This window comes from Dermochelys coriacea, chromosome 4 (genome assembly GCF_009764565.3).
Source record: "Dermochelys coriacea isolate rDerCor1 chromosome 4, rDerCor1.pri.v4, whole genome shotgun sequence".
In the NCBI taxonomy this organism is placed as follows: domain Eukaryota; kingdom Metazoa; phylum Chordata; order Testudines; family Dermochelyidae; genus Dermochelys; species Dermochelys coriacea.
Genome location: NC_050071.1, coordinates 10,533,443 through 10,560,007, shown reverse-complemented (window position 1 = coordinate 10,560,007; position 26,565 = coordinate 10,533,443). Strand labels below are relative to the sequence as shown.

At 42.4% G+C, this 26,565-nt stretch overlaps 1 protein-coding gene across 7 annotated transcripts in view; it reads right to left on the bottom strand.

Annotated features, from left to right (window-relative positions):
- Positions 1-26,565, bottom strand: part of WRN (WRN RecQ like helicase) — a 116,157-nt gene that overhangs the window by 22,204 nt on the left and 67,388 nt on the right. For 6 of the 7 annotated variants that reach the window (XM_038399879.2, XM_043513045.1, XM_038399882.2 and 3 more), the window contains 13 exons: positions 25,785-25,959; positions 23,017-23,198; positions 22,193-22,294; positions 21,743-21,835; positions 17,280-17,421; positions 12,226-12,396; positions 12,049-12,146; positions 9,215-9,290; positions 8,174-8,247; positions 6,884-6,956; positions 6,381-6,493; positions 3,723-3,837; positions 126-257 (listed from right to left, as the gene is read on the bottom strand). In XM_038399879.2, the coding sequence (XP_038255807.1) occupies positions 126-257; positions 3,723-3,837; positions 6,381-6,493; positions 6,884-6,956; positions 8,174-8,247; positions 9,215-9,290; positions 12,049-12,146; positions 12,226-12,396; positions 17,280-17,421; positions 21,743-21,835; positions 22,193-22,294; positions 23,017-23,198; positions 25,785-25,959 (1,546 nt within the window). Of the gene's footprint in view, positions 1-125; positions 258-3,417; positions 3,590-3,722; positions 3,838-6,380; positions 6,494-6,883; positions 6,957-8,173; positions 8,248-9,214; positions 9,291-12,048; positions 12,147-12,225; positions 12,397-17,279; positions 17,422-21,742; positions 21,836-22,192; positions 22,295-23,016; positions 23,199-25,784; positions 25,960-26,565 lie in introns of those variants that run through there. The other variant, XM_043513048.1, reaches the window with a different exon arrangement.

Here is a 26,565-nt window from a genome sequence, read left to right as displayed (position 1 = left end):
CTAACTTTGTCTGGCCCTCAAGGCTCACATTTTAACAAGTTTGCAATCCCCAGACACACAATATTTCCATCACCTATTTTAGACAACCAGCATATCCACATCCCCGCCAACGGGACCTAACTTACCAAAGACTGGTTCTTCTCATGGAACAGCATGTATGTTATGAGCTGTGACTGCGGAAGGGGGCTGCACCCACCTCTCTTCTGGAGGGCTGCTGGCTGCTTTTCCCTAGATCCACAAGTAGGGAATGTGTCTGTCTGTAAGGTGACAAACAAGAGTTAGCAGGAATAAAGCCCAGTAACAGCTGCCCAAGAAATCATCCTGTCTGGTCATCTGCTCTGGAATTGGAAATGGAAGAGTTAGACTTTGAGCAAACTGGACTGTACAGTCAGACTGTTCAACACAAACAGTAGAACAACCCCAAGATGGATGCTTATAATTCATATGCACACACATGTGTGCTGAAGCAAGCTATAGGACAGCCTGCTTAACATACCTGAGGGGGTCACAAAATAACTGGTGTCTGGACTGACAACCACCAGCCTGGTTGGTGAGTTTCTGAATTAGTCTGCACTGTTAAGAGTGTTTGACACTCATATGTACTGTAATATAGTAATGCAGAGTAATCTTTTATTTTTAAATAAACACGTATTTTTGTGTGTTCTAAGTTAAGAATTTGTTTTTAAAAACTTGACAAGACTCCTTCTCCCAACCTCACTCCACACACACACACACACACACACACACACACACACACGGTTCTGCCTCCACGGAAGAGGCCAACACAGCCTGCATCCCGGCGACCTGATCTGTGAAGCAGAGAGAAAACTCCTCCCAAGAGTGAGAAACACTCATCTCTACCCAAGCAGACTGTTCAGCAGGCACTCTTCCTGCCTGGACGTATCTGCTGGTTGGGACTCTGCAGATGCTAGAGTGGAGAAGAAGAATCCTTTCACGTCTAGGGTAAGCATAAGAGAGCAAAAACTCAGAACATGATTTCTGCCACTGGCAGCACAGAATCTCCCCGGTGCTTTGTCTGTCGCCACAATGATCAGTGAAGAAAGCATACTGGGACAAGGTGCCACCCTATGGATAGTAAGGACAGAATAATATCTAGCGCTTTTCATCAGTAGATTCCAAAGCACTTCACAAAGGACGTCAGAATCATTATCCCCATTTTACAGTTCACAAAACCGAGGCATGGAGCAGTGAAATGACTTGCCCAAAGTCACAGCAGATCAGCAACAGAGCTGGGACCAAACCTCTGACCTCCCAGATCTAAGCCCAGTGCTCTGTCCACTAGGCCACAAGAAGGGAATCATAACTTCAGTGAGAGTATCGGAAGAGTGCGTCCACTGAGCAAATCATCCTTCAGAACAGTCAGGTCCACCAGTCTCCCAGGATGGCCCAATAAAATGGGAAGCAAAGGTGAGTCCTGCCCTCAAACCAGGACAGGCAATAGTTTGACCCTGACAAAGGCGAATTCCATATGTCTCAGTCTCCAACCCCAACCCAAATATCAACTCTGGAGCGTAACCAGCTTTGTGTGCTGAGCCAGAAACATCTGAAACAGTTCCATGGTTGTCATAGCAGCAATGAGATAATGGACCCATCCAGACCAGTTATTTTTGGAAAGGACATTCAAGACACTGAGGACAATCGCCTCAGTGGCTGAAGCACCAAACCAGACAGGAATTCAATCAGCTCAGCAAGGAAAGCCGAGTGAAGAAAGACGGCATGTACACCAGCACAAGCTACATTTGAGACTGGTCCTAGGACTCAAGGTGGACACTGACTGGAGCTCAGTGATGGGGTGTGTGTTTGGGAGGGTGAGGGGAACCTCCTACATTTAAGATCAGATGCAAACAGCATAGCCCCAGAACTTCTGCAGTCCCCCTTATAATTAGAAATATCTATTTCTTTCCGCTACAGATTTGCCAGCCACTATGTTTAGGGCCACATCCTGCAGTCGGCCTTTACTGGAAGTTTTGCCTGAGTGAATAACTGAAGGTTCTGGTCCACATTTAGTACCACAAATCAATACAATTTATTAAAAAAAACACCCAATGGCTAACAAAACCCATTTTGCTTGTTTGCAAATATGAGCCATTGAAAGTCAAGAGCTGGAATGCTGATTTTGTGTAAACCGAGCCACTCTGAAAAAGAGCACTGATGATAAAAGAGCTCAGTCTGCAATTTACCATGACTCCTAAAAACAGGCTGCATAGTTACTAGCTATTTTAAGAAAAACTGGATGCTTGCCACACACTATTTTAGAGAGTTTATATATGATTTCTAAAAGAACAGAAAGCAAGCTTGGGGAACTGGTGAATAATCAGCTCTCCTCTAAGTGTAACAAGATGTGTGCATTGATCCCATACTCAGAAGATTTCTTTCCCAGTACTGGCTGGCTAGGAACTACAACATTGGTGTACCCAAGCATGAACTAATTTCTAACCTCTCCACTGCTGCCATCTAGCCTTCCTTCTTGGGGAAGTAACAGTGAGGTTCCTTTCTTTGTTACCAGCACCCACATGGGCATTCTGATTGTGGCCATTAACAGGTTCCACTGAAAAGAAACCTTGTTGTAGGGCTCATCTCACAGCAGGTATTATTGTTCCACAGCTGCCAAGAGGAGGGGGATTAGGCCAAGTGTTTCCTCACTTTCTAGTCCCTTCGCCAGATAGAGAGATCAAGCCAAGCCTTGAATTGCTGAGGCCTACATGGGATTTATATGAGAGTCCTCGCACCTTAGGAATAAGGTTCTCAACACCCCTGTGTTTTGCTTGTTCTCCAGGCCAGCCATGGCTGTTAATCTGTTCCACTGGTATTTACATAGAACATATCCAGTATCATTATGCACTGTGTAACCTGGAACTTCTGCATCAAAATGATTTCCACTGCATATGTGAAGAAATGAACGGCTACAGGCATAGGTGTTGGAACAAGGGGTGCTGCTGCACCCCACTGGCTTGAAGTGATTTCCATCATATATAGGGTTTGCAGTTTGGTTCAATGGCTCTCAGCACCCCCACTATACAGATTGTTCCAGGACCCCTGGCCACAGAGAAGTTTGTAATCATGACACGCCAAGTCCAGGGTGTGAGAGACCAAGCTTACCCACCCATCCCAGTAGCCAGCCTTGTCAGTTATTCAAGGAGTGATGAAGATCGCACCTTGAGTAACCTGCAGGATGCTTAGCTATGATGTACACAAGACACCCTCAGGAGGGCATCTACTTCGCCACAGACAGACTGAGTAAGGGAAAGGAAGAATCCTTAACAAGAGGTGGGAGAAAGAACATGGGAAAGAGGAGAACACGAAGGGAAAAACAAGGGCAAGAAGAAATGCAAGGAGAGGAGCTGATACTGTATTTTGAAAACTTCTTCAGAAACCTGTTTAGAAGCCCACTTTCGTCATCTGCCACACTGCCAGCCAGACAAGCTGGATGCCACTCCCAAGGCCCAGCAGTTCATTGCTGCAGAGGAAGCACAGTCAGCCCCGAGGAGCGAGAGGAGGGCTTTGCTCAGTATCAGCAACATGAGGTAATTCAGGAGGATTGTTCACAGGCTACAACAAGAGTCCTGTCCTGTAACTGGAGGAAGGACAGGGACCATGCCAGAAAGCCTGAAAAAATGGGACTTGTAAATCACAAGGTGAGGCAGATCACGAGGGCTCCAGCAGGGAAGCAGAAGGCCCTGCTGAGGGAAAAAAAATCTTACCTCTAGATTATTTGCATGGCAAAACTCCTTGATATCATCCAGGAGAGGAACCAACATGGCAGATTTTGCTTCAGATACACCATCAATTCTCTTCACATTTTCAACAGTCGTAGGCCTATTTCGGGTAGAACAACACCACACTGGAGAGTTACTGGGCTTTGCTGATTTATGTTTTGGAACATGAAGTATAGAACAGAATAGGAACAACAATCCCCACTTTAACCACAGATTACACTCAAAGGTGATTACTCTGCCATCACAGCACTGGCTGCGTTTTCGTCATGTTATTTTTCAAAGTCCTTATAAAAAGGTCTGTGGAGGAAGTGTGTGGCTTTTTGCTAGTCCTTAATATTTTCTGGCACATACATTATTTTGCATCTAACAACTAATTTTTTTGTTGTTGTTGTCATGGCAAACTGGCTATAAACTGGGCTTCAACCACTTGCAGGGGTCAAAAAGAGATTCCCTCCACAATCTATTCTGGGTTTTTTGTTTTTATCTGCTTCCTCTGAAGCATCAGAGATGGCCACGGCTGGAGACAGGACACTGGACAGGGAGGACCAGGGCTCTTAAGTGGCATGGAGCATTCAGTCTCCCAGGGGCTCGGCTGGCTGGTTCTTGCTCACATACTCAGGGTCCAACTGAACACCATGTGTGGAGTCAGGGAAGACTTTTCCCCAGGTCAGACTGGCAGGGACCTTGAGGAGTTTTCACCTTCCTCTTCAGCGTGTGGGCATGGGGGTCACTTGCCCAGATTATCTGGGTAAATCTCATCTATCATTTCCCTGCCACTGCAGGGACCTCAGGCACTCATGCACCTCGCTCCCTCCTGTGCTTTCCCGGTGACACAGTACAGCCTCATCTCCTATGGACTGTAAATCTTTAGTGTAATTTTGATTGTTGGGTTTGGTGTGAGGGTGCTAGGTGGAACTGGTGGCTTATGATATACAGGAGATCTGACTAGATGATCTGGAAGTCCCTTCTGACTTTAAACTCTATGGGTTTATTTACACAGCATAATAAACCTGTCTGCGTGACCTGTACCTGCAGACTCGGTGTTTCCAAGCCTGCACTTGAGCGTCCACACTGCAGGGAACCCAAGCCTCATGCCTGTGCTGGCACATCCATACTGCACTATGCAGACCCAGTCACAACTTCAGCTTCTGTAGGTGAATACCATCATATCCTGGGTTCCTCATGCCCTCACCAGCTGTGGCCACTCTATGGCTTGGATCATAGTGCCTTGTGGGAGAACTTGTCTGTCTATCCCACAGGAATTGAGCAGAAGTGTTTTGACGTTTTTGCCTGCGAACATACCCAGCTGAGCCATTTTGTGTCTGCATGCTCCCAGCAGCTGGAGCCATCAACTTGGATCTCGACCCTGTGAAAGAACTTCTCCACCTCATGCTGTCAGTCCTATTTAGTTACACAGCGGGGCACCTATGTCTCTGCGTTAGGCAACACACTGCAGAACCATTCCTTATATGATGGGTTGTCTTAAAATACTTGCTTTTATAGTGGGGAATCATGTGAGGAAGTTCATTTCTTCTCTCCTTCTTTCTGCAGAATTTTACTGGAATACTCTGATTATTCATTTGTAGTACAGAAGTGCACATAGTCCTGGTCAACTGACGGGGTAAGAGACAGTACCTGCCCTGAAGATTGTACAATCCAAATGAAGACAAATGCAATAAGCTAATAAAATGGACAAGCAGAGGGAGCAAGGAAGGAAGGGTTGAGCAGGGTACACTGCTGCTTCCTCTGCACCCCATCCCCTCTCCAACCAGCCAGGAAGGCATGGTGACAAAGGCTGGATACGAGCAAAATTTGTAGATTTTAGTTTGTTTTTTCCCCAAAGCTACAAGAAGGGGCACGTCTGATGCCAACAGCCTAGCCTTTACCACTTGGCAATTTACCATATGCAGCATGATAGAAATGGGTCTTGAAGGAGGACACGGTCGCTGCTCTACTGCTTAGTTCAGGGAGAGGCTTCATGCATAAGTGGTGGCTTGGATGAAAGCATGAATTTGCTTGTGGGAGAGGCTGTTAAATGGACTATGAAGGCAGACATCACTGGCGGTGGTGAAGGTTGACATGACGAGATACTTTCAGAAACAAGTATTGTAACAGAGTAATTGATACATGCAGTCAAATCTCACCTGTAGAGCTAAGCCAACATAAGCAATAACTGCAATGTTGTTCTAGCTGCATACCATCTGAGTTCACATAGCTCCATAGACATGTGGAATGGAGGTAGCTACAATATCTTTGGGGCTACTAAAAATGTTAATAAACTTTACACATACTTTTTCAGAACTTATGTGATCACAAAATTCAGACACAAACAGCAGAAGCGCTCAGTTTGAGGAGTTCTTCCTGCACCTCTTGATAGTAACAGTGTACCAAAATGAGACTCCATTAGAGTTTTTCTTTAAAATGCAGTCAGATTAATAATTCTGCTGATGCAGAAAGTTACTGAACTGGAAGCATGTGGAAAAAAAGAATTCCTCAATATGTTTATGTACAACACCTAAAATCTATGGCACATGGAAAGTAATGCATCAACATAATTCAGTTACTAACTTGGCTTGCAGGAGTGAGAGTAAGACTCCAGAATACCTTTGGACTTATGTGTGGTTTTCAAACTGAAGACTTTACCTTATTTTGGCCATGTCCACCAGTATTTTATTTGTTGCCAACACAGCCGGAGGAATATCCTTCTCACTGGCTAGCTTCTGTCTGGCTGCCAGCAGCTTGCTGTATAGAACAGTCTGTAAAGAACAAAGCCGAAGTATGAATACATGTAAGACACTGCTTTAAAGAACACTTTAACTCAAGGACTCAGAAGTGATTGAAGTATGGGAAGAAAACTTCTACATGAGAAAGCAAACTACAGCCCAAAAATAAAACACATGAGCAGTCAGAATCTAAACCACACCCACACCATAATCTCAACATTTTTAAATTCTCATCAAGGACTCCAGTTCAAGGCACCTTCCTAAAGTTTAAGGTAACAGCTGAAAAATCCAGTTTAACACAGTTTCTCTGGTTGACTCTTTGGAGGGACAAGGATGGTCTCTAGGACTGTATTAGATGAACACAAGCACAATTTTAATGCATTTCTTACACAAGCAGATGCCCTTTCTGTTTAATACACTTACGTGCAGTTCCTTCTCTCTGGATGAAACAGCAGGTTCTGGGGACTTCAGTTTGATTGGTGACTGCACCAGGTCACTATTAAATTTCAAAATAAAAAATAAAAAAATAAACTGTGATATTCATATTTCTATTAGATCAATTTATCAATTCACTTTGCACAGTGCACCTGCTCTGCTGAGATTAGTAGGTTTGGGAGTCCTAGTATATATAAGCCAGCCAGACATGTGGTCTCAGCCAGTCTAAATGCCATTTGCATTAAAACACATCTGCATAGACACACCAGAGTCCACACTAGGAGTTATCCTGGTATAACTACAGCAATACAATTATACCAGTATAGCTATGCTGCTAAATTTCTCCATTTAGGCTATGTCTACACTGCGCACCTTACAATAGCATGGCTGTGCCACTACAGCTACACCATTGTAAGGTGCACAGAAATAAATGATTCTTACATTTTATATTATCCTGACCCATCCAAAAAATGTATCACATCCAAAAAATGTATCAAGTTATCAAAAAATAGCAACTAAGCAAAAACCAAGTGACCAGCAAAGCAACCTGGAATAAATAAAAGTTATTTTATAGCTTAGTTTTTAATTAATGTTTGTTATGTTTATTTCCCTTGCATTTGGATTTAAAATGTCAACAAATGAAAATGTGTCTTAATTTTAGAGTTTAAACACACCCCTAAAATTAAACCCAAAACAGATTTAATTAACTGCATTTAAAAAGGCTCATGGACTTGTAGTGTGCAGAAAACAAGGCCTGTTAAAATTTTTGAACAGTTATGGCCTACTTAATTGTATGATATAAATGTTCTGTTACTGGTTCAGTTCAGGTAATCAGCAATAGCAGTATTTTATAGTCACTTTTTAAAAATAATGTGGGATGTTTTAAAGAGCCATTTAACACACCGCAACCCTACCTACTTTAGAGCATAACCTAACTTATATTTTGTGACATTGTAGCATGTCAGGTGAGGCAAAATTAAAAATGTTTACCTAATTTTCCTATCAAAATTATTTGCTCTCTTAATACCATTTTTGCAGTCTTTCAGACTGACAGATTATACCGTGTTTCTTAAAGGTTATATGAAGTCTGACACCCATACAGCACTTATTTTCATACTAATGATTTGAGACATTAAAAAGAAAAAAGTTCAGTTTACACCACAAACAGACTTACTTTCTTCTCTGACAGTTATTCTACAGATACCACCTCCCACAACACAGGAAAGAACGAATAAGTAGAGAAAGAGAGATGAGCAGAAATAATTTAGTCCATTGTACCTTTCATTTGAGACACTGCCCCTTGTAGAAATTTTACTTGCTCCTTGATAAGAAAACATTTCCTGCAAATATGTCTGTTTTAAAAATAAAAAAAACACCAAGTCAGAAAATCAAAGAGGATATCCACACTTTTCCCCAATACAAATATTAACAGTAAAATATTCATTTACATTTTTATACCAATTTGTTTCAAAGATATTCATTAAAGAAAGGGATTGATTTTTTTCAAAACACACTACAGTCTGTTGCATAACGGAAAAATTATTTCCTTTTTGTACCTGGCATCCCTCTAGTACATTATTACAAATATACACCATACATGAGTAAAAAGCAGATGTGTGTTACAGTATATTGATTCTCATTAGAAAACAGATTTAAAGTTTCTAACCTTAGTCACAGTACAAGAGGAAATTGTTACAAAACAACAACTTGCAGAATAAATGAATAAACACTTTATATAAAAAAGCCACTATGGTAAAATATGTTCATGTTGAGAAAAACTGAGAAAATCTAAGAAATGTAAAATTAGGGTTCCCTCTCAGCCCCTTGCACTAATGTAGGCATTGGAGTTTCACCCCATTTTCTGAAACCCCTTAGAAACTGTAGTGGCGGTCTTTATATTTAGTTTACATTTAATTTAATCCCAGATAAATAACTTTATGCAGAGTGTTACTGCTGTTTCTCATTCCATGTCATCTGTAAACATTTAGATTACAAAATCCCGAGGAAGGGATTGTGATTTTCCATGTATTTTGTGAAGCAGGTAGTGCATATTTGGTTGTTAATACTACACTTCACTTTCACACATTAATGTGTTCAGTGTATTTCAGTGTACCAATTATTTTGTTCACCACACAACTCACAACTATCATACAAATGATCTGTAAATCCTATATTGTGTGCTGCTTTACTATGCATCTTAAGCTTTCAAATATGTGGAGAAGACTTTATAGCTAAATATAATGATCTGTTAGCTCACTTGCCCATCACTAAAAAGAATAATGAAGTGTATGATAAGTAATATTTTTCTGAAATACAGACCTGTTTCTCTGGTGTCAGCTTTATTGACCTCATATCTGGTGAATGTGGTCCTGCAACCAAAGTTATCTGTCTATTGCTGTAAGAAAATGAATTCAATTGTATTCAAAACATACAGAAAAATAATCACTCTTACAAGAAGGCTGACATTTCAAAATACACCTTGGGAGAAGATGGTTTCAGAATACAGAGAGCAAAGAAATGTTACTGGAGTTCTTTGCAATCTGTGGCCCACCAAAGATTTTTTGCTAGCTGCATCCATTAGTCTGCACCTGGGCCCTTCTCCTCCTCTTGCTCCAAACCAAGGGCATAGGCAGTGGCATGGGCTGAACACCTCTCCAGTTACCTTTCTACCGCAAATAGCCCTAGCAGAAGGCTCCGCAGCAAAGGGGAAGGAGGGTGGGTAGTGGAACCGATAGGGACCACACATCTTGAAAAACCCCAGTTACTATATGAGGTAAGTTACCTCTCTTTCGTCAAGTGATGGTCCCTATGCGTATTCCACTCTGGGTGACTCACGAGCAGTAGTCACTGAGAAGAAAAGGAGTACTTGTGGCACCTTAGAGACTAACAAATTTATTAGAGCATAAGCTTTCGTGAGCTACAGCTCACTTCATCGGATGCATTTGGTGGAAAAAACAGAGGGGAGATTGATATACACACACAGAGAACATGAAACAATGGGTTTATCATACACACTGTAAGGAGAGTGATGACTTAAGATAAGCCATCACCAGCAGCAGGGGGGGGAAAGGAGGAAAACCTTTCATGGTGACAAGCAAGGTAGGCTATTTCCAGCAGTTAACAAGAATATCTGAGGAACAGTGGGGGGGAGAAATAACATGGGGAAATAGTTTTACTTTGTGTAATGACTCATCCATTACCAGTCTGTATTCAAGCCTAAGTTAATTGTATCCAGTTTGCAAATTAATTCCAATTCAGCAGTCTCTCATTGGAGTCTGTTTTTGAAGCTTTTTTGTTGAAGGATAGCCCCTGCTGCTGGTGATGGCTTATCTTAAGTCATCACTCTCCTTACAGTGTGTATGATAAACCCATTGTTTCATGTTCTCTGTGTGTGTATATCAATCTCCCCTCTGTTTTTTCCACCAAATGCATCCGATGAAGTGAGCTGTAGCTCACGAAAGCTTATGCTCTAATAAATTTGTTAGTCTCTAAGGTGCCACAAGTACTCCTTTTCTTTTTGCGAATACAGACTAACACAGCTGCCTCTCTGAAACCTGTCACTGAGAAGAATGCAAGAAACCCTGCTGTATCATCCACTGGAGGACTACTCTGCCAAAGGAGGCATCAGCTGTTGAAGCTTGCACCAGGGGGTAATGAGCGGAACCCCAACTTCCAGCTTTACAGATTTCCAGGAGAGGAACATCTTTAACTGAAGCTACCGATGCAGCCTGGGTCCTGGTTGAGTGGGCCCTCACACCTTGTGGGGGAGAGGTAGCCATTAACTCATAACACAGTAGGATGCAGCCCAAAAGTCTCTGAGAAGAGATTGTTTCACCCTCACATGCTCTGTGAAGGATACAGTCTTGGGAAAATCTAAAAGATTTAGTCCTTTGCAGGTAGAATCCCAAGGCTCAACGAGTGTCCACAGAGTGAAGTTTCCTATCCTCACTGGTGGCATGCAGCTTTGGGAAGAAGACCGGTAAGAGAATGGTCTGATTTAGATGGAATTCCAAGACTACTCTGAGGGTGAATTTTGGGTATAATCTCAGGGAAACACCTATGGAAGATCGTGTGAGGTGGATCAGCTATAAGGGCCCCCACTTCACCTACTCTTCTAGCTGAGGTGATGGCAACCAGAAAGGCAATCTTCACTGATAGGTGGACTAAGGAACATGAGGCTAAGGGCACCTCCTTAGTACTACTTTTCTGTTGTTTCTCGAGCAGGAGCACAAGTGGCCAGACTGTCTTGGCTGGTTGTAAGGGCTTGTCTACATTACAGGTTATGTCAGTATAATTTACGTCATTCAGGGGAGTGAATAAGCCACTCCTGAGTGACGTAAATTACACCAACCTAAGTCCCAATCTGGACAGCGCTAGGTTGGCGGGAGAGCTTCTTCCAACACAGCTACCGCCTCTCAAAGAGGTGGTTTTATTAGGCCAATGAGACAGCTCTCCCCATCACCAGACACGCTATAACAGTGCAGCCCTACTCATAGCGCTTCTACTGTAAACTAACCCTTAGATGGCGTCATTAATGGGAAGTGCCACCTTACTGGGGACCAGCTCTCTCAAGAGCATCCAGTCGTTTATGAGCGGTGTCCTGCACTTCCTCCGGAAGAATCTGGAGCATGTGCGTGACCTTCCTCAGAAGATTTTGAAATTGCTTGTAACCATCAGGGGGTGATGGTGAAGCCAACAAAACTCCTTGTCTGACAATGAAGATGACAACTCTTTTGGAGCTGGTGGTTCCACATGATACAGTTCCTCCTCTTTCTCCTTTAGTTCTCGAGGAGGTTCAGGCTATTCTCTGCATGGAGAGGGCTGTCTAGACTCCCAGTGGGATCATAGAGATTTGGGATGTCATATATATGGATCCCCCATAGCCCCAGTAAGTCCAGCATGAGAGATAATATGGAAACTGGGGTGGTCCCCAAGGAGGAGGGAACTATTGATTCTGAGGAGTGTAGTTCCTCTTATGCAAGCAAGACTGTGCCCAAGAGACATCCCCCACCCCTGCAAAAAAACAAACAAACAAAAAACCCCTTAGTGCAGAAACCTCCTCCTTGGCACAGAAAGTCTTCAGTAGCGGGAGTCACATATTTGTTCCCCCAACATAAAAGTGACACATGCATAACATATATGGCTCTGGTTACCTTTGGGTGTGAGGTTTCCTAAGATACAGTTCTTCATTGGGCTGTAGCAGAAGAGTCCGACACAATTCACTCCTAGCTTTACAGAGCCAGTCTCTACCCTGTGGGATACAGACCAAGTCACTCAGCTTTACATTGCCAAAAGAAACCTCTCACAGGAAGGTTTTACAACAAGATTACCTTTTTAGTAAGCTCACACAGAGTTGCAAATTTGCTTCGACCACAAACTTCTTTAAGGAACCCTTCAGTGATGAGCTGTCGGCCCAAAGCCTTCCACCAATTCTCTGGCCAGTCCTTTCCACTACCAAAGAGAGCATGAGTTCGGTACTTGTCTGGGAGACGCCGGGAATTCTGAAATCATTCAAACATTTTGGTCAGACTCCATAATTCCTAGAAAAACTACTCCACCATAACTGGTGAAGCACAGAAATAGTCATGCAGTCCAATATGAATATAAGCCATCATTACTAAAATGAGGAACTGAACGTTGAAGACTGAAAATGCCAGAAATATGGGAGAACCCCTCCAAAACATGAGAATATGTTTGGCAAAGTCATTTAATACCCATTAAAAATGGCTGAATTTGAAACAGTTGAATCTGAATCCTTCCCTTTGTCCTCTGTTAGAGCAAGGGCCATGCCCATGTACCTCACTGCTGTCACTTGGAGTGGTGACAAGGTACTTTCCTCTGTGCCTATTCATTCCAGTTTGGGGCCTTCTGCCGAGACTGCCTAAGGACTGTGGCCACAATTTACTTGTCTGCTAGGATCCAGGGCCACCACTCCCACTAGCATCTCCTGAACCAAGTACAGAGAAGACCCCAATTCTGAAGGCACAAGGACCCAGGTTGCGTCCCTCTTCCCTCCTCCTCTTGGGTGGACTGCAGAGAAGAGCCAATCAGAGACTCCAGCTGGTAGGGGCAGAAGCAGCCAAAACAGGGACTGCTGCACTATGGGGGACAGAGTAAAATGGTGCCCAGCAGGGGCCACCCTTCTCCCAGCACCCTTCTGGATGCAGAACTGTGCAGGGGAGATACTACATGCACCCTCTGGAGGCACTAGAACCATTGGCTGTGGCCTCAACAAGCCAACAGATAAACTGAGGGTGGGGTGGGGCGGGGTTTGTAGGCAGTGCAGCAGAGGAGAGGTTTAAGAAGGGTTTGAAGGTGGATAATGAGGTAGCTCTTCCCAAGCATGATGGGCAGCATGGGCGGAAGCATGAAGACGCTTGTTTGAAAACTTAACCAGTGGACGATGGAAGTGACATCATGGCCCAACTGGAAGATGTTGTCAACATCTTGAAAGTGAACATGAAATAATGCGTCTGGGGCAATAAGGTGCGAAGGGCCGTGAAAGTGAAGACAAGCAGCTTATGTTCAATGCAATAGAGAAGGGAGAGCCTATGGAGGAATTCAAAGAGAGAAGTGACTTGGTCAAAGGGATGGGCTAGGAAAATGATCCATGCAGCAGCATTCTCAATGTATCAAGATGGCATTTGTCAAGGCCAGAGAGAAAGATGCTGCAGTAATCAAGATGTGAGATGATGGGAGCTTGGCTGAGAGTTTAGCTGTGTGGATGGTCAGGAAAGGCCATATCTTAAACATGTTATGCAGAAAGAATAGGCAAGATTTAGGCATACCCCAGATGTGAAGATCTAGAGTGGTCTGAATTGAAGATAGCACCCAGGTTACAGGTGCTGGTGTTGTCCACAGTGATCGAGAAAGGAGGTAACATTTCCTGGTACAGGCTAGAGTCTCCTACTCCTTGTTAGCTCCTATTCCTTCCTGCTATAATCTGTATCTGGGATGAGTGCAGGCTAAGAGCAGACTTAGTGGTCTGTGATGGTAAGGTCATGATGCACCAAGTCTCTAGGGAATAGTGTCATTCCACTCTCCAGGGGACTGAGTCAAGGGCTAGTTGTGTGGAGGACAAAATTGACAAAGAGTATCACAGACTAACAACTCTGTGGGTGACATGTTCCTGCACTAGAGACAGAAAAGGAGAAAGGCACCTCCTCCGTGATATGTCTGCACTACGGTCATTCATGCCTTTGATATCCAAACTGAACTACTTCAACAAGCCTACTTGCATCTTGACTACCTTCAGCCATGGCAGACTACATGCACATACCTATTTATTTAGTGATCCCTGCCATATGCAGCAGATCTCATCTGAGCTCTGCAAACTGTACTGTCCACCTACCTATTTGCTTCTGGGTACAATGCAAGGCGCTGACTTTCATCTATAAAAGCCCTTTAGGGTATGTGTTTCAAATGCCTCACAGACTCTCTCCCCCAATGCATCATCTTCAGACAGTTCAGACATTTGTGCTGTCCCCAGATTTGAATGTTGAGAGACTGGAAGCAGAACATTCTCAATGGAGGACTTGATGTGGAAACTGTTTTCCTGACTTGGTTGATTTACAAGACATAGCTAAACCTTGTACTACTCACACAGGGTTTTGCTTCAGAGAGGGCACCTGAACTGGCTTAGTTTCTGTTCTTCTGGGGACAGAGTAGTTCTTCCAAGGGTTGACCTTTGGTCTATTGGTTGTTTCAGTTTCTAAATGGTTGTATATGTGCCCAGAAGGAAAACCGGGAGCATTTTTATAAAAGTCAAGCAAACAAAAAAAATTCTGTAAATCCGTACATACATAAAGTCACAGGACTATCAAACAACATGAGACACATTCCTGATTTCCCTATCTGGTCCCCAGGAGAGAGACTGTATTCCAGGAGCATCTTTCTCCATTAAGCAATCTGTCAAAAATTGAGAACTCACCTGTCCTAATCTGAGATTAGCCACTAAACAAATGAAAGTGGCCTTGCTTAAAGGCAAATGTGCCGACTGAGGAGCGGAGTTCCAGTGGAACTCATACACAAGACAGCAGAAGTCATAGAATTAGAGAACCTTAGGACCGAAAAGGACCCTGAACAATTTCTGGGGAAAAGGGACACTTAATAAGTTGTGAATTGGGTAACTGCACAGAGCACCACATTTATGTGACACTGCTGAGATCACTGAAACATGTGTCTTATACTTCTTTTTGCCAGTCTTTCATATTGTCACATTGAGACACCTTCATTCAATTCTTTTTTCTTGCTGATTCTTGGTAGTTCTTTATCTCTTATATTTGATAAGATGTGAACCCAATTCATATGTATAAAATATACTGGAAATCTGGCTGTTGATCTGCAGATTCAAAATTTGTTTGCAAAATTGGAATGAAGCATGGACATTTATGTTCCTGATTTTGTTTCTGTAACACCTTCATTTAAACTTTTTCATTTATGGATTTTTGAAGTTTAAAAAGAATGGACTTTTATTTACAGGTACTATACCATATAAATTATTCTCTAAAATATATATTGTAAGGCTATGTAATGTGCAATTCTTACTTTCAAGAAGTGCTCACTGAAAACAATACTTACATTTAAAATACACAAAAATGTGTAATACAATGAATTTTTCATCTAGAGTTTTACTAGATACTGCCATATAAATAGGACTAACAGTATTTCAACTGTAATTAGCTGAAACAATGATTAACATCTTAGATATTATTAAATATTAGAATTATGACTAAAAGGTATTCACATGAGTGGCCACAAAGATTTTGGAGCCTAGAGCATCTCACATTATTTCAGTTTATTAATGTGGTCATGTTCTAAAGTTGCATATTTTTCTAGCAGCGGTGGTATAAAATTTCAGTCAAGACAACTTCTTAAATTGAAGACTCCCAGGAGGACTTCTTCAGTACCGTATGCGGACTCAGTTTTCAAATAATAGGTGAAATCTGATCTCTCTTGTGACCCACCTGAAGTCTGTCTAGGAGCCCACCTGTACCTATTTGTTATGAAAAGACACTGCTAAGTTAAATAAAATCCAAGACAACACAATTCTTGATGAACTTATCTAAATACTTTAAAAGGTTTGTGTCATCTTATGATGATAAGGATGGGTTATTTCCTAGGATTTTCTAGGCTATTTAGTCTTATTATACAACTTAAGAACACCTTTTACAAAAAAGTAGAAACATTATAGACAGCAGTTAAACTGAAGTTTACAGCTGGAGATAATTTTTATTACCATTTGCATTGCTGTTTGGGGTAATCTGCAACTTTCACATTACAAAGCCTTCTGACTTATAAAAAGAAAGAGGCATATAAACTGTGATCCAGATATTTTATTAAATATATCAATGCCAAGTTTTTAACATGAGTTATTCCTAATAAAAGGAAAAGTTTAATCAAGTATTTCCCTACTATTAACAAGTAATTTTTGTCCAAGCTAAAAACACACTCTTTTTCAAAATGTTTGTTTGTGACTGTGTTCATATTTCATTCGTCAGTGATTATTTTCCCCATGATGTTTAAAAAACATGTAAAGATCTGTATAAATCATTCAATGTGCCTTGCTTCAACCCCACCCACTATATTAAGTCAGCAAGACAAAAGTGCCCATTAACACAAGCATAATCTTCTACTCTACTCAATCACCAGTCAACAGGCTAGCTACTTAGAAATTTAGAGAACAAAAAGATGTATTCTCCCTTCACTGTAAACAAACAGCCCCTTTTAGGGTTAATGAAAGTTACACACCTGCATGGAGAGAAGAATACCTCCTCCCATTAGAAAAGTATTTCAGTTGCTATAAACTATACAAGCAATTAAATTGCAGGTAAAATGTTCACAGGTAGTGGAAAAGTTTTGATAACCCCTCTTGTATTAGAGGTTACTACCACTTGTTCAAAAGTTGACTACAAACAACCCAGAAAAAGAGAGTCAAGAGGTTTAGAGGCAGCTCAATACACTGCTAAGTACAGGACCTTAGTTTGGATCCAAACTCTTAGGCCAGAAAGGGCTGGGAATGTTGAAAGTTTAACCTTTAGAAAAAGGAGCCTAAAATTGTGAACTCTTTGGGGCAGAGACCATCAACTTATTCATTGTACACAGTAAGGGCCGTGGTCTATAGGCACTACTGCAATACAAATAATCCATTATAATAATAAAGAGCAGCTCCAGGGCTAACACACCAGTGCTACTGAATTAGTCTGTTCAGCCTTTCTCTAGAGGCAGGTGCATTACACTGTAAGAGTGGCCTTTGCGGGGGTTGGGGAAAGAGGTACTATAAAGTGAAATGTGTGTATTGTTTTTGGGAGCAGGAAGCGGGGGTTATCACAGGAACGCTATCCCTCCACACCAAAAATACACAACGAATTTTAACCAAACTTACAGATCCTCGGAGAAACAAAGCCGGAACTCCAGTTCCAAACTTCTCGTCTAAGGCCCTCACTGCAGACATTAGCTGGTACGCTTGCTGACCAAAGTCCTGCCAACTCTCTTCTGTGTCACTGTTAATAGTGCAGCAGAGAGTTCTAACATGCACAAGAAAACAAAGATTAACTGCCAAGTGCTAAACAATCAGAAATAAGGGGTGTTATTTATTAAAATATAGTTAAATATATAAAGCATATATTTGAATTACAGCTTTTACATTTAAATATACAATTAAATATACCTTTAAATGCAAAAATCTAGTGTTCAAGATACAAGTGTCAAAATTCCATGAGATAAAACTGTGTTGGCAACACTAACTTGTGCCTGAAGACCTGTAGCAGAGTTAGCACTGTGTGAACAACTCTTAATCCTTTGAACGTCTTAAGTATTCTAATGTTACCCAACAGCTTTCAAGTTGTTTTTACACTGCTTTTTGCATTTAGCTACCATTGGGTTAGGGAAGTCCTGAGATACAAGTTTTACGTGGGTTGTAGCCACAGTTCTCTTCAGGTACATGGGGAAAGAAAACACCAGAAAAAATTAAAAGCAGGTCATGTGGTGGGAGTGGGGAGGGCTATCTCTCTCAAACAACCCCAAAATTAACACAAACTTAAGCCACGACCTTTTACTGGCATTGAAATTTTAAAGCCAATGTGACTTTGCATGTAGATTTAGGGCACAATGAAAAATCATCTCTAAAATAAAATTCTGCTCTAATCACAACTACAGTGCAGCTAAGGGATTATCCCATAATTTGTGAACAGACAAGAAGAATAGCTGAACTGATTACTTTCTTTTGAGAGCAGCAGAGTACATCTAGTCCAGTGGTTTTCAAACTTCTTTTTCTGGCGACCCAGTTGAAGAAAACTGTTGATGCCCGCAACCCAACGGAGCTGGGGATGAGGAGTTTGGAATGTGGGAGTGAAGGCTGTGGGGTGGAGCCGGGAATGGGGGGTTTAGGGTGTGGGAGGGGGCTCTGGGTTGAGGGTTGGTGTGTGGGAGGGGGTCAGGGGTGCAAGCTCTGGGGTGGGGCCAGAGATGAAGGGTTTGGGGTGCAGGAAGGGGCTCCGGATCTGTGGGGGGCTCAGGGCTGGGGCAGGGAATTGGGGAGCGGGGTTGGGATACAGGTTTAAGTCGGGTGGCTCCCAGTCAGCATGCAGCAGGGATGCTAAGGCAGGCTTCCTGCCTGTCCTGGCACCGCGGACCGTGCTGTACCCTGGAAGCAGCCAGCAGCAGGTCTGGCTCCTAGGCAGAGGCATGCAAGTGGCTCCGCATGGCTCTTGCCCGCAGGCACTGCCCCCCACAGCTCACATTGGCCGGTTCCCAGCCAATGGGAATGCGGAGCCAGTGCTCAGGGCAAGGGCAGCTGCTGGCCACTTCCAGGGCGCAACGTGGTATCAGAACAGGTAAGAACTAGCCTGCCTTAGCCAGGCAGCACCACTGACAGGACTTTTAATGGCCCGGTCGGGGTGCTGACCAGAGCCACCGCGACCCAGTGCCTTACATTCCGTGACCCAGTACTGGGTCGCAACCTGCAGCTTGAAAATCACTGATCTACATGCCTTATACCAGAATTCTTACACTGCCAGGGGTATTCAGACAAATAGTTTACTACAAGTTCAAGAATGAAAGACATTTCTACTTTTATTAATGTTATTCAAACACGTAGTGATCTTATCTCCCCTTTACACATGCATGTAACTAATATCAACATTAATGGGACATATGTTCAAGTCGCAATAGGAGACTAAATTCCATGAAATAGCAGAGTTAAGAACACCTTACTAGATGCCTAAAAAGCCACAGTCAAGAAAGAAGACTGTGATGGTTAAAAGCCAACCTGGTTATAGCAAATGGATGAAAGGGGAAGTTGATAGTAATGAATATAAATCAGAAGTTAGGAACTGTAGAAAATTGATAAGGGAAGTAAAGGGACACAGGGAGAAATGTATGACCAGCAGAGTTAAGGACAATTAGAAGAAATTTTTAAAATATATTTGGAACAAAAAGAATCCTGAGAATGGTATTGTTCCTCTGCTAGATGGAAATGGTAGAATGATGAATAATGCAGAAAAGATAGAAGTGTTTAAAAATATTTCTGTTCTGTATTTGGGGAAAAAACTGATGATTAGTCTAATCATATGGTGATGACACTACTCTTTTCATTCCGCTAACATCTCAGGAGGAAATTAGACATTTTTAATCACCAGGTCCAGATAACTTGCATGCAAGAGTTTTAAAAGAGCTGGCTGTGGAGCTTGCTGGACCATTAATGTTGATTTTCAATACATCTCAGTGCACTGGGGAAGTTCCAAGAGATGGGAAGAAACCTAATGTTGTGCCAATTTTTTTAAAAGGGTAAATGGGATGACCTGGGTAATTATAGGCAAGTTGGTCTGACATCAATCCCAGGAAAGATAATGGAGTGACTGATAAAGGACTTGATTAATAAAGAGTTAAAGGAGGGTAATGCTGATTTGCATTAATTACATGGATTTACGCAGAATAGGTCTTGCCAAACTACTTTAATATCTTTTTTTTTTTTTAAATGAGATTACAAGCTTGGTTGATAAAGGTAACAGTGTTGAGGCTACCGTAAGGCATTTGACCTGGTCCTGCATGACATTTTGATTAAAAACTAGAAAGATATAAAATTAACATGCCACATTAAATGGATTAACAATTGGCTAACTGATAGATCTCAAGATGTAAACAAACAGGGAATAGTCATTGGGCAGTTGTGTTTCCAGTAGGGTCCAACAGGGATCAGTTCTTGGCCCTAAGCTAATTTAACATTTTTATTGATGACTTGGAAGAAAACATAAAATCATCACTAATAAAGATGACACAAACGCTGAGGGAGTGGTCAATAACCAAGACAAGTCATTGATACAGAGCGACTTAGCGCTTTGTATCCTGGGCACAAGGAAACAATATGAGTTTTAATACGGCTAAATGTCAGTGTATACATCTAGGAATGAAGAATGTCGGCCATATCTGCAGAATGGAGGACTCTATCCTGGGAAGCAGGGACTCTGAAAACGATTTGGGGGTTGTGGTGGATAATCAGCTGAACATGAGCTCCCAGTGCAATACTGTGGCCAAAAGAGCTAATGCAATTCTGAGATGCATAAGCAGGTTAATCTTGGGTAGGAGCAGAGAGATTATTTTACCACACTATTTGGCACTGGTGCAACCACCGATGGAATACTGTGTCTAGTTCTGGTGCTCACAATTCAAGAAGGATGTTGATAAATTAGAGAAGGTGTAGAGAAGAGCCAGGAGAATGATTAAAGGATTAGAAAACCTGTCTTATAGTGACAGACTCAAAGAGCTCAATCTATTTAGCTTAACAAAGAGAAAGTTAAGGGATGACTTGATCACAGTCTATAAGTCTACATGGGGAACCAATATTTAATAATGGGCTCTTCAAACTAGCAGAGAAAGGTATAACAGTTGTTTTCAAACTTTTTGTATTGGTGACCCCTTTTGCTCAGCAAGCCTGTGAGTGTGGCCCCCCCTTACAAATTAAAAACAGGAGGTGGATAATTTAATTTAATGGGGGGTTGGGGCTGCCAGCCCCATGGAGCTGACAGCTCGGGACCCCCCAGTAACCACCTTGTGACTCCCTGAGGGGTCACGAACCCCCGTTTGAGAACCCTTGATATAACATGATCCAATGGCTGAAAATTAAAGCTAGACAAATTCAGACTGGAAAGAAGGCATACATTTTTGACACCGAGTGTAATTAACCATTGAAACAACTTACCAAGGGTCGTGGTAGAGGCTCCATCACTGACAATTTTAAATCAAGATTTGAATGGTCTCCTAAAAGACCTGTTCTAGGAATCATTTTGTAGAAGTTCTATGGCCTGTGTTATACAGCAGGTCGGACTAGATGACCACTATGGTCACTTGTGGCCTTGTAATCTATGACAGTCAAGCAGTATAAAAAAAATTTGCTGGCATACACAGCTTTTAAACTTTCTTCAGAATTAATTCTGTGTGGCAGATACCAAAGTTTTGAAAAGGTGTGAAACATAACATTTATTTTACAGTCTTCAAGAGTATTGTAATAAAAAACTCACTTAAAAAAAACTCAAAACATTTTAATAGCAGCAGTGATCTTTTGTTACAGGCTTTACTACAATCTGGGATTTGGTGTGGTGCATATGAGTTGCCTCCTGTCACACTCCAGTACCAAGATAAGCCTACAACAACAACAGACACTGCTGTTCAAACACAAAAGCAAATTTCAGGAGGCTTTTTCTATTGATCAGAATACTCACAAATGTAAGTGCACAAAAAAACAGAATATTTTATTAGGAGAAATTACTGATGTACTTATTTTCATTTGTCTTCTATGTTATAGGAAGACAGATGTTCTAAACACGGTAGTCTTTAGGGAGGAACATTTACCTAGACCGGCAATTATCACAGCATTTTTCTGTTCCCATGATGCCAGAGGAGGCCTTCCGGAGTTGTTTGTCTTCAAAATGAGACAAGATGATTCTACCCAAGGGAACATTGAGAATTAAATAAAAGAACAAGAATTTACATGTTAAATTCATTGCAAAAAACAATGAGTTGAAATCATCATCCCTTAATTGATTCACCTGGGAGCCAATTATTTGCACTTGATTTCACCAGAGATAAGGACGTTTGTTTTTAAAAAGTAAATCAGAAGTTCCTAATGCTGGTATTTAATTATGCAAAAGATGGTAAATATCACTTTTTAAAATAAAATTGCATTTTTGCAAAGTATTTAAGTTATGTAGCTATATCTTCAGCTGTGACTGAACTGCAATGGCTAATACTAATTGCGTACTATGGACTTACAGAAAATGCGCAGTAAAATATAATACTCACTTTCTCCTGCAGCTGTTTGAGTTAAGGTACTTCTCTATCTTTGCCGCCATCTTTAATTTGTATAGTCGGAATCCTTCATTACGTATCTCATTTAGAAGATGTCTGCCGTTAAAACGAAAAACAAATAAGCTTAAACACTTGTCCACAAGTTTCTCTTTGAGCTAATAGTGACAGCATACTCACAGTACCTACCATATTCAACCTATTTCAGACACAGCAGCGGTTCTCAATCTGTAGTTCGACAGTGCTCCACAAAAAGTCTTTCCCTACAGCACAACACACTAAACCTTCAAGATCCAGGGAAGCGGGTGGGGAATGGAGATGGAGATGAGAGAGACCTTTTGGTCATCTTCCTTTCTGTGGATGTCTTTGTAAGAGAAACACTGACATACTATCATCAGTGGGAATTAGACTAAGGGACTAAAAGGATGGTGCACTGACTATCTAGAAGTCCAAACCTGAGCAGGTCAGTTTTAGGGGAAGACTGAATTCACGTTGCTTTTAAGTATATGTTTTCCAAAAATAATAACAGGCCTTGTACTTAGCATCCTGACCGCTACCTGCCTTCACATCATGGACCCTCTCAGGAAGCTGGGTGGGACAAAGCAGAGGACTGCGGGACGCATACTGTTCCTGGAGGATATCATTGCATAACAAGTGTTTTCACATATAATTAAGTGAAGACACCATATAGCAAAACAACAGAGTATCTTCACTACTGGCAAACATTTTAAACCTGCCCCCTTCTGCTCATTTATGATAGTAAATTTTGGCTACAGAATGAAAAAGTTTCCTATGACCCCAGGCTGTTCCCAATAGTATACCTGTTAAAAGTCATATCAGCTGCAGTCCAAAATACATAACAAGAAGCGGGAAGCCCATCACGGCCAGCCCTTCCAATTTCTTGGTAGTAGGATTCCATTTCCTTTGGGGCACCGTAATGAATAACTCTCCGGATGTCTGCTTTATTGATACCCATTCCAAAGGCCACGGTAGCCACAATGCACTGGGAAATAATCATAACATATATTTTTACAGCTAAGTTAAACATGTGTCTAAACCTCTACTAATGTCAACACAGGGTGTATTGACTTTTGTGCCACGGATTCAAATTCAGCCTAAAGTGTAGTAGCTTCAAATCACACTCAGCTTCTATACTGCCGTCAGTAACGAGTCATGTATTGGTAGCAGCATAAGCACATCATTAATCACAGTCATAATGAGTCAACAGAGATGCTTAGAGCAGCGGATGAGAAGTTAGGAACACTGGGTTCAACCACCAACAGAACAAGTCACTGTACTTTTGGTGACTGACATTATCCATATATAATAGGGATATACACATTTTTACTCCCAAGGGCATTCTATGCCAAAAAATTAAAAATTCGGTGCACAATATTTTAAAAAATTCTGCAAGTTTTATTTGTCAATAAATAAATGCAGAGGCTCCAGCATGGCAGTGGGGAGCACGGGCCACTGGCTGCACGAAGGTAGGAGATCACCCTACAGCCTCCCCACCCCCAGGACACAGACTCAGTGGTGAGGCTGCACCTGACACCTGACCTGACAGCATAAGTCCTGGGGCCCTGCCCATCTGTGCCAGGTGTGGGCAGGCAGGCTCAACCAGGCAGGCTCAAAGTGTAGAGGGGCTCAGCGGATCCAAGTGTGGAGGGATCCAGGTGTGGGGTGAGAGGATTTTGTGTGGGACAACCTGGGTGCAGGCAGCTCAATGCAGGGCCTAAGTGTGGGGGGATCTGGATGCACACAGGCTTGGGGGGGTGGGGGGTTTCCAGGTGCAGGGCAATGGGACTCTGAGAGGGTTCCAGGTGAAGGTGGTTGGGGCTCAGCGGAGGAGTCTGGATGTGGGGGGCTCAGTGGAGGGGTCTAGGTGCTGGGGGAGTGGGGCTTGGTGGGGTGAGGGTCTGGGTGCAGCTAGTTGGCGATCAGTGGCGTGGGGGTCTGGATATGGGGGCTCAGAGTGGTGCAGAGGGTGGGCATCAGGGTGGGGGTTTGCGTGCAGCAAGCTCAGTTGGGGGTGGTCTGGTGGAGGGTCCAGAGGCAGGGGGTCTGGGTGCAAGGCAGCTCCAGATGCAGGGGTTGAGGTTTAATGGGCGTGGAGTTCAGGTTTGGAGGGCTAGGGGAGTTCTAGAGGTACTGGGTGAGGCTGAGCAGCAGTGTCTGGATATGGGAGGTCCGGATGCATGGGGGTTGGGTGCATGTGTGAGCAGCTCCCCATACAGTGATTCCTCCCGCCACAGCTGAGGAGCGATGTGAGGAGGAAGCAGGGGAGGATGCTGATCTTCCTGCAACTGGGGGAGGTTTCTGGGGGTGGGTCTGACAGCCCCAGCCAGGTGTTGCAGGGGAAGAGAGAGTCCCATCCTCTCCTGCCTCCAACCCAGCTGGGACTAGCCGCTGATCTCAACTCAGGGTAGGAGCCACTGGATGGGGTGTCAACAACCCCGCGGTGATTTACCTCTCTGCCAGCTGCTCCAGATACCTGAAACGATGTGCCTGCACTGCTAGGGAGTGGTGCGTGACTGCTCTTGCAGCTTTCCTTTGCTTCCCTGTCAGAAAGTCATTTTTCTGCGGGGAAGCAAAGAAATCTGCAGGGGACATGAATTCTGCGCACACGCAGTGGCACAGAATTCCCCCAGGAGTAACATATACATGTTTGCAAAGCTCTTTCAGATCAGAGACGTAATAAAAATGACCAATTCAGTTATTCTGTCTACCTTTTATACTTTTTTCTCTATCAACATTTGTTATTATAGGTTATTGTAACATCTTACGAATTTTACATACTTTTTACAGTTGAGCTCAATTCGGGTAAAGTTGTAGGCTCAGTTGTAACAACAGCACAGAATCACAATAAATCACAGAAGTTCCATCCATTAACCCAGAACAATTCACGAGAAATTTTCTACAGCCACCTAATGATTTCCCATGGCAACATGAAGATCTTACTGTTGCAGAAATACATGGCATTTAAGCAAAATAATATTCCACTTCAGGGACTAGTCAAAACCTGAAGATACAATATTATTTTCGAAATAGGATAATGGATAGAAATGTGTCTCCTGCCTTGCCTTTCTCCCAGAAAGAAAGAGAAAGAATATATGTGAATGAGGCTAAGCATACACAGAGGAGCTTAGTATGGGGCCATTTAAAAATACACAATTTACCCACCAAGCAGCCCAAAAATAGAATGTTATAAAATAGTGGTAGGGGGTACTCTTCATTTCCTGTGACATTATTGTGATCTATGTGACAAAATGACTGCACATTAGCAGTGAGAAAAGTCACTCCTAATTATACACTGTAGACTGTACAGCCAGGAAAGACTGAAGTATTTGAGGATGATGTGTATGTTTAAGATCTTTATAAAGTAAACGAGGTTAACATGAAGGTCAGAAATTATTTGTCTCTGTAGACAGACTGTGGAATCCAAAGGATAGTTTCTTGCCCAAAATGTCAAAGGTAAAAGTAAATTTGAAAAAGAGACTGATATTTCAAAATTCTCTCACTCTGTGTATGTCAAAGGAATAACTAACCCATTTCCTACAGAACATCGTCCTATAGTACAAATTTATACCTGAATTTCATCTCTCATGAACCTGTGATGAACATCTTTCCTTGCTTTGATTCCCATGCCAGCATGGTATGTGCCACAGGACAAGTTTAATTTCATCAGCTCAGCAGCTACTTGTTCAGTGGTCTTCCTTGAAGGGCAGTAAACAATAGTGGGTCCTTCAAACTCATATGTAGAGCTAAGGAAAATAATAATATAATAAATAAACAAGCCTCTTGTGAACCACACATTCAACATCTGACTCAGCAGACTAAGGGCTGCCAGGCTGTAGATTTTGCAGCAAGTCTTCATTATCTTGGGCATTAGCAGCTTCAAAGTCTGCATTATTCTTCTCATTTATTTTTAAGATGTTCTCTCCAGGGGGCAAATATCTAGCTGATTTAAACTGCCATCACTCCATCGACTTCCATGACAATTAACACCAGCTAAGGATCTCTTCCTGGAGTCTTAGCCAGAGTAAGGATCTTGTCAGACACAAAGCAGTTCAGAAAAGATAAAATCTCTTCCATTTCTATAACATGTGTTACCTGAAAAATTCTAAAGGTTTACCAATATCATATATTGCTGCCACATTAAAGCTCTCCCGGGCGATGTTCTGTCTAGTGCACGTCTTGTGCGAATCACAGTACTATTTTCAGATACACCTGCTGGATTGAGGGTGCTAAGCATTTTTTAAAAGAGCCAAAATCTTGTGAAAATCTTTCCCCACTGGCAGGCAGCCCGTGGCCCACCTCTCTCAACTCACTCCCCTTCTCTATGCCAAGCACATTCCTCACCCCCCAGT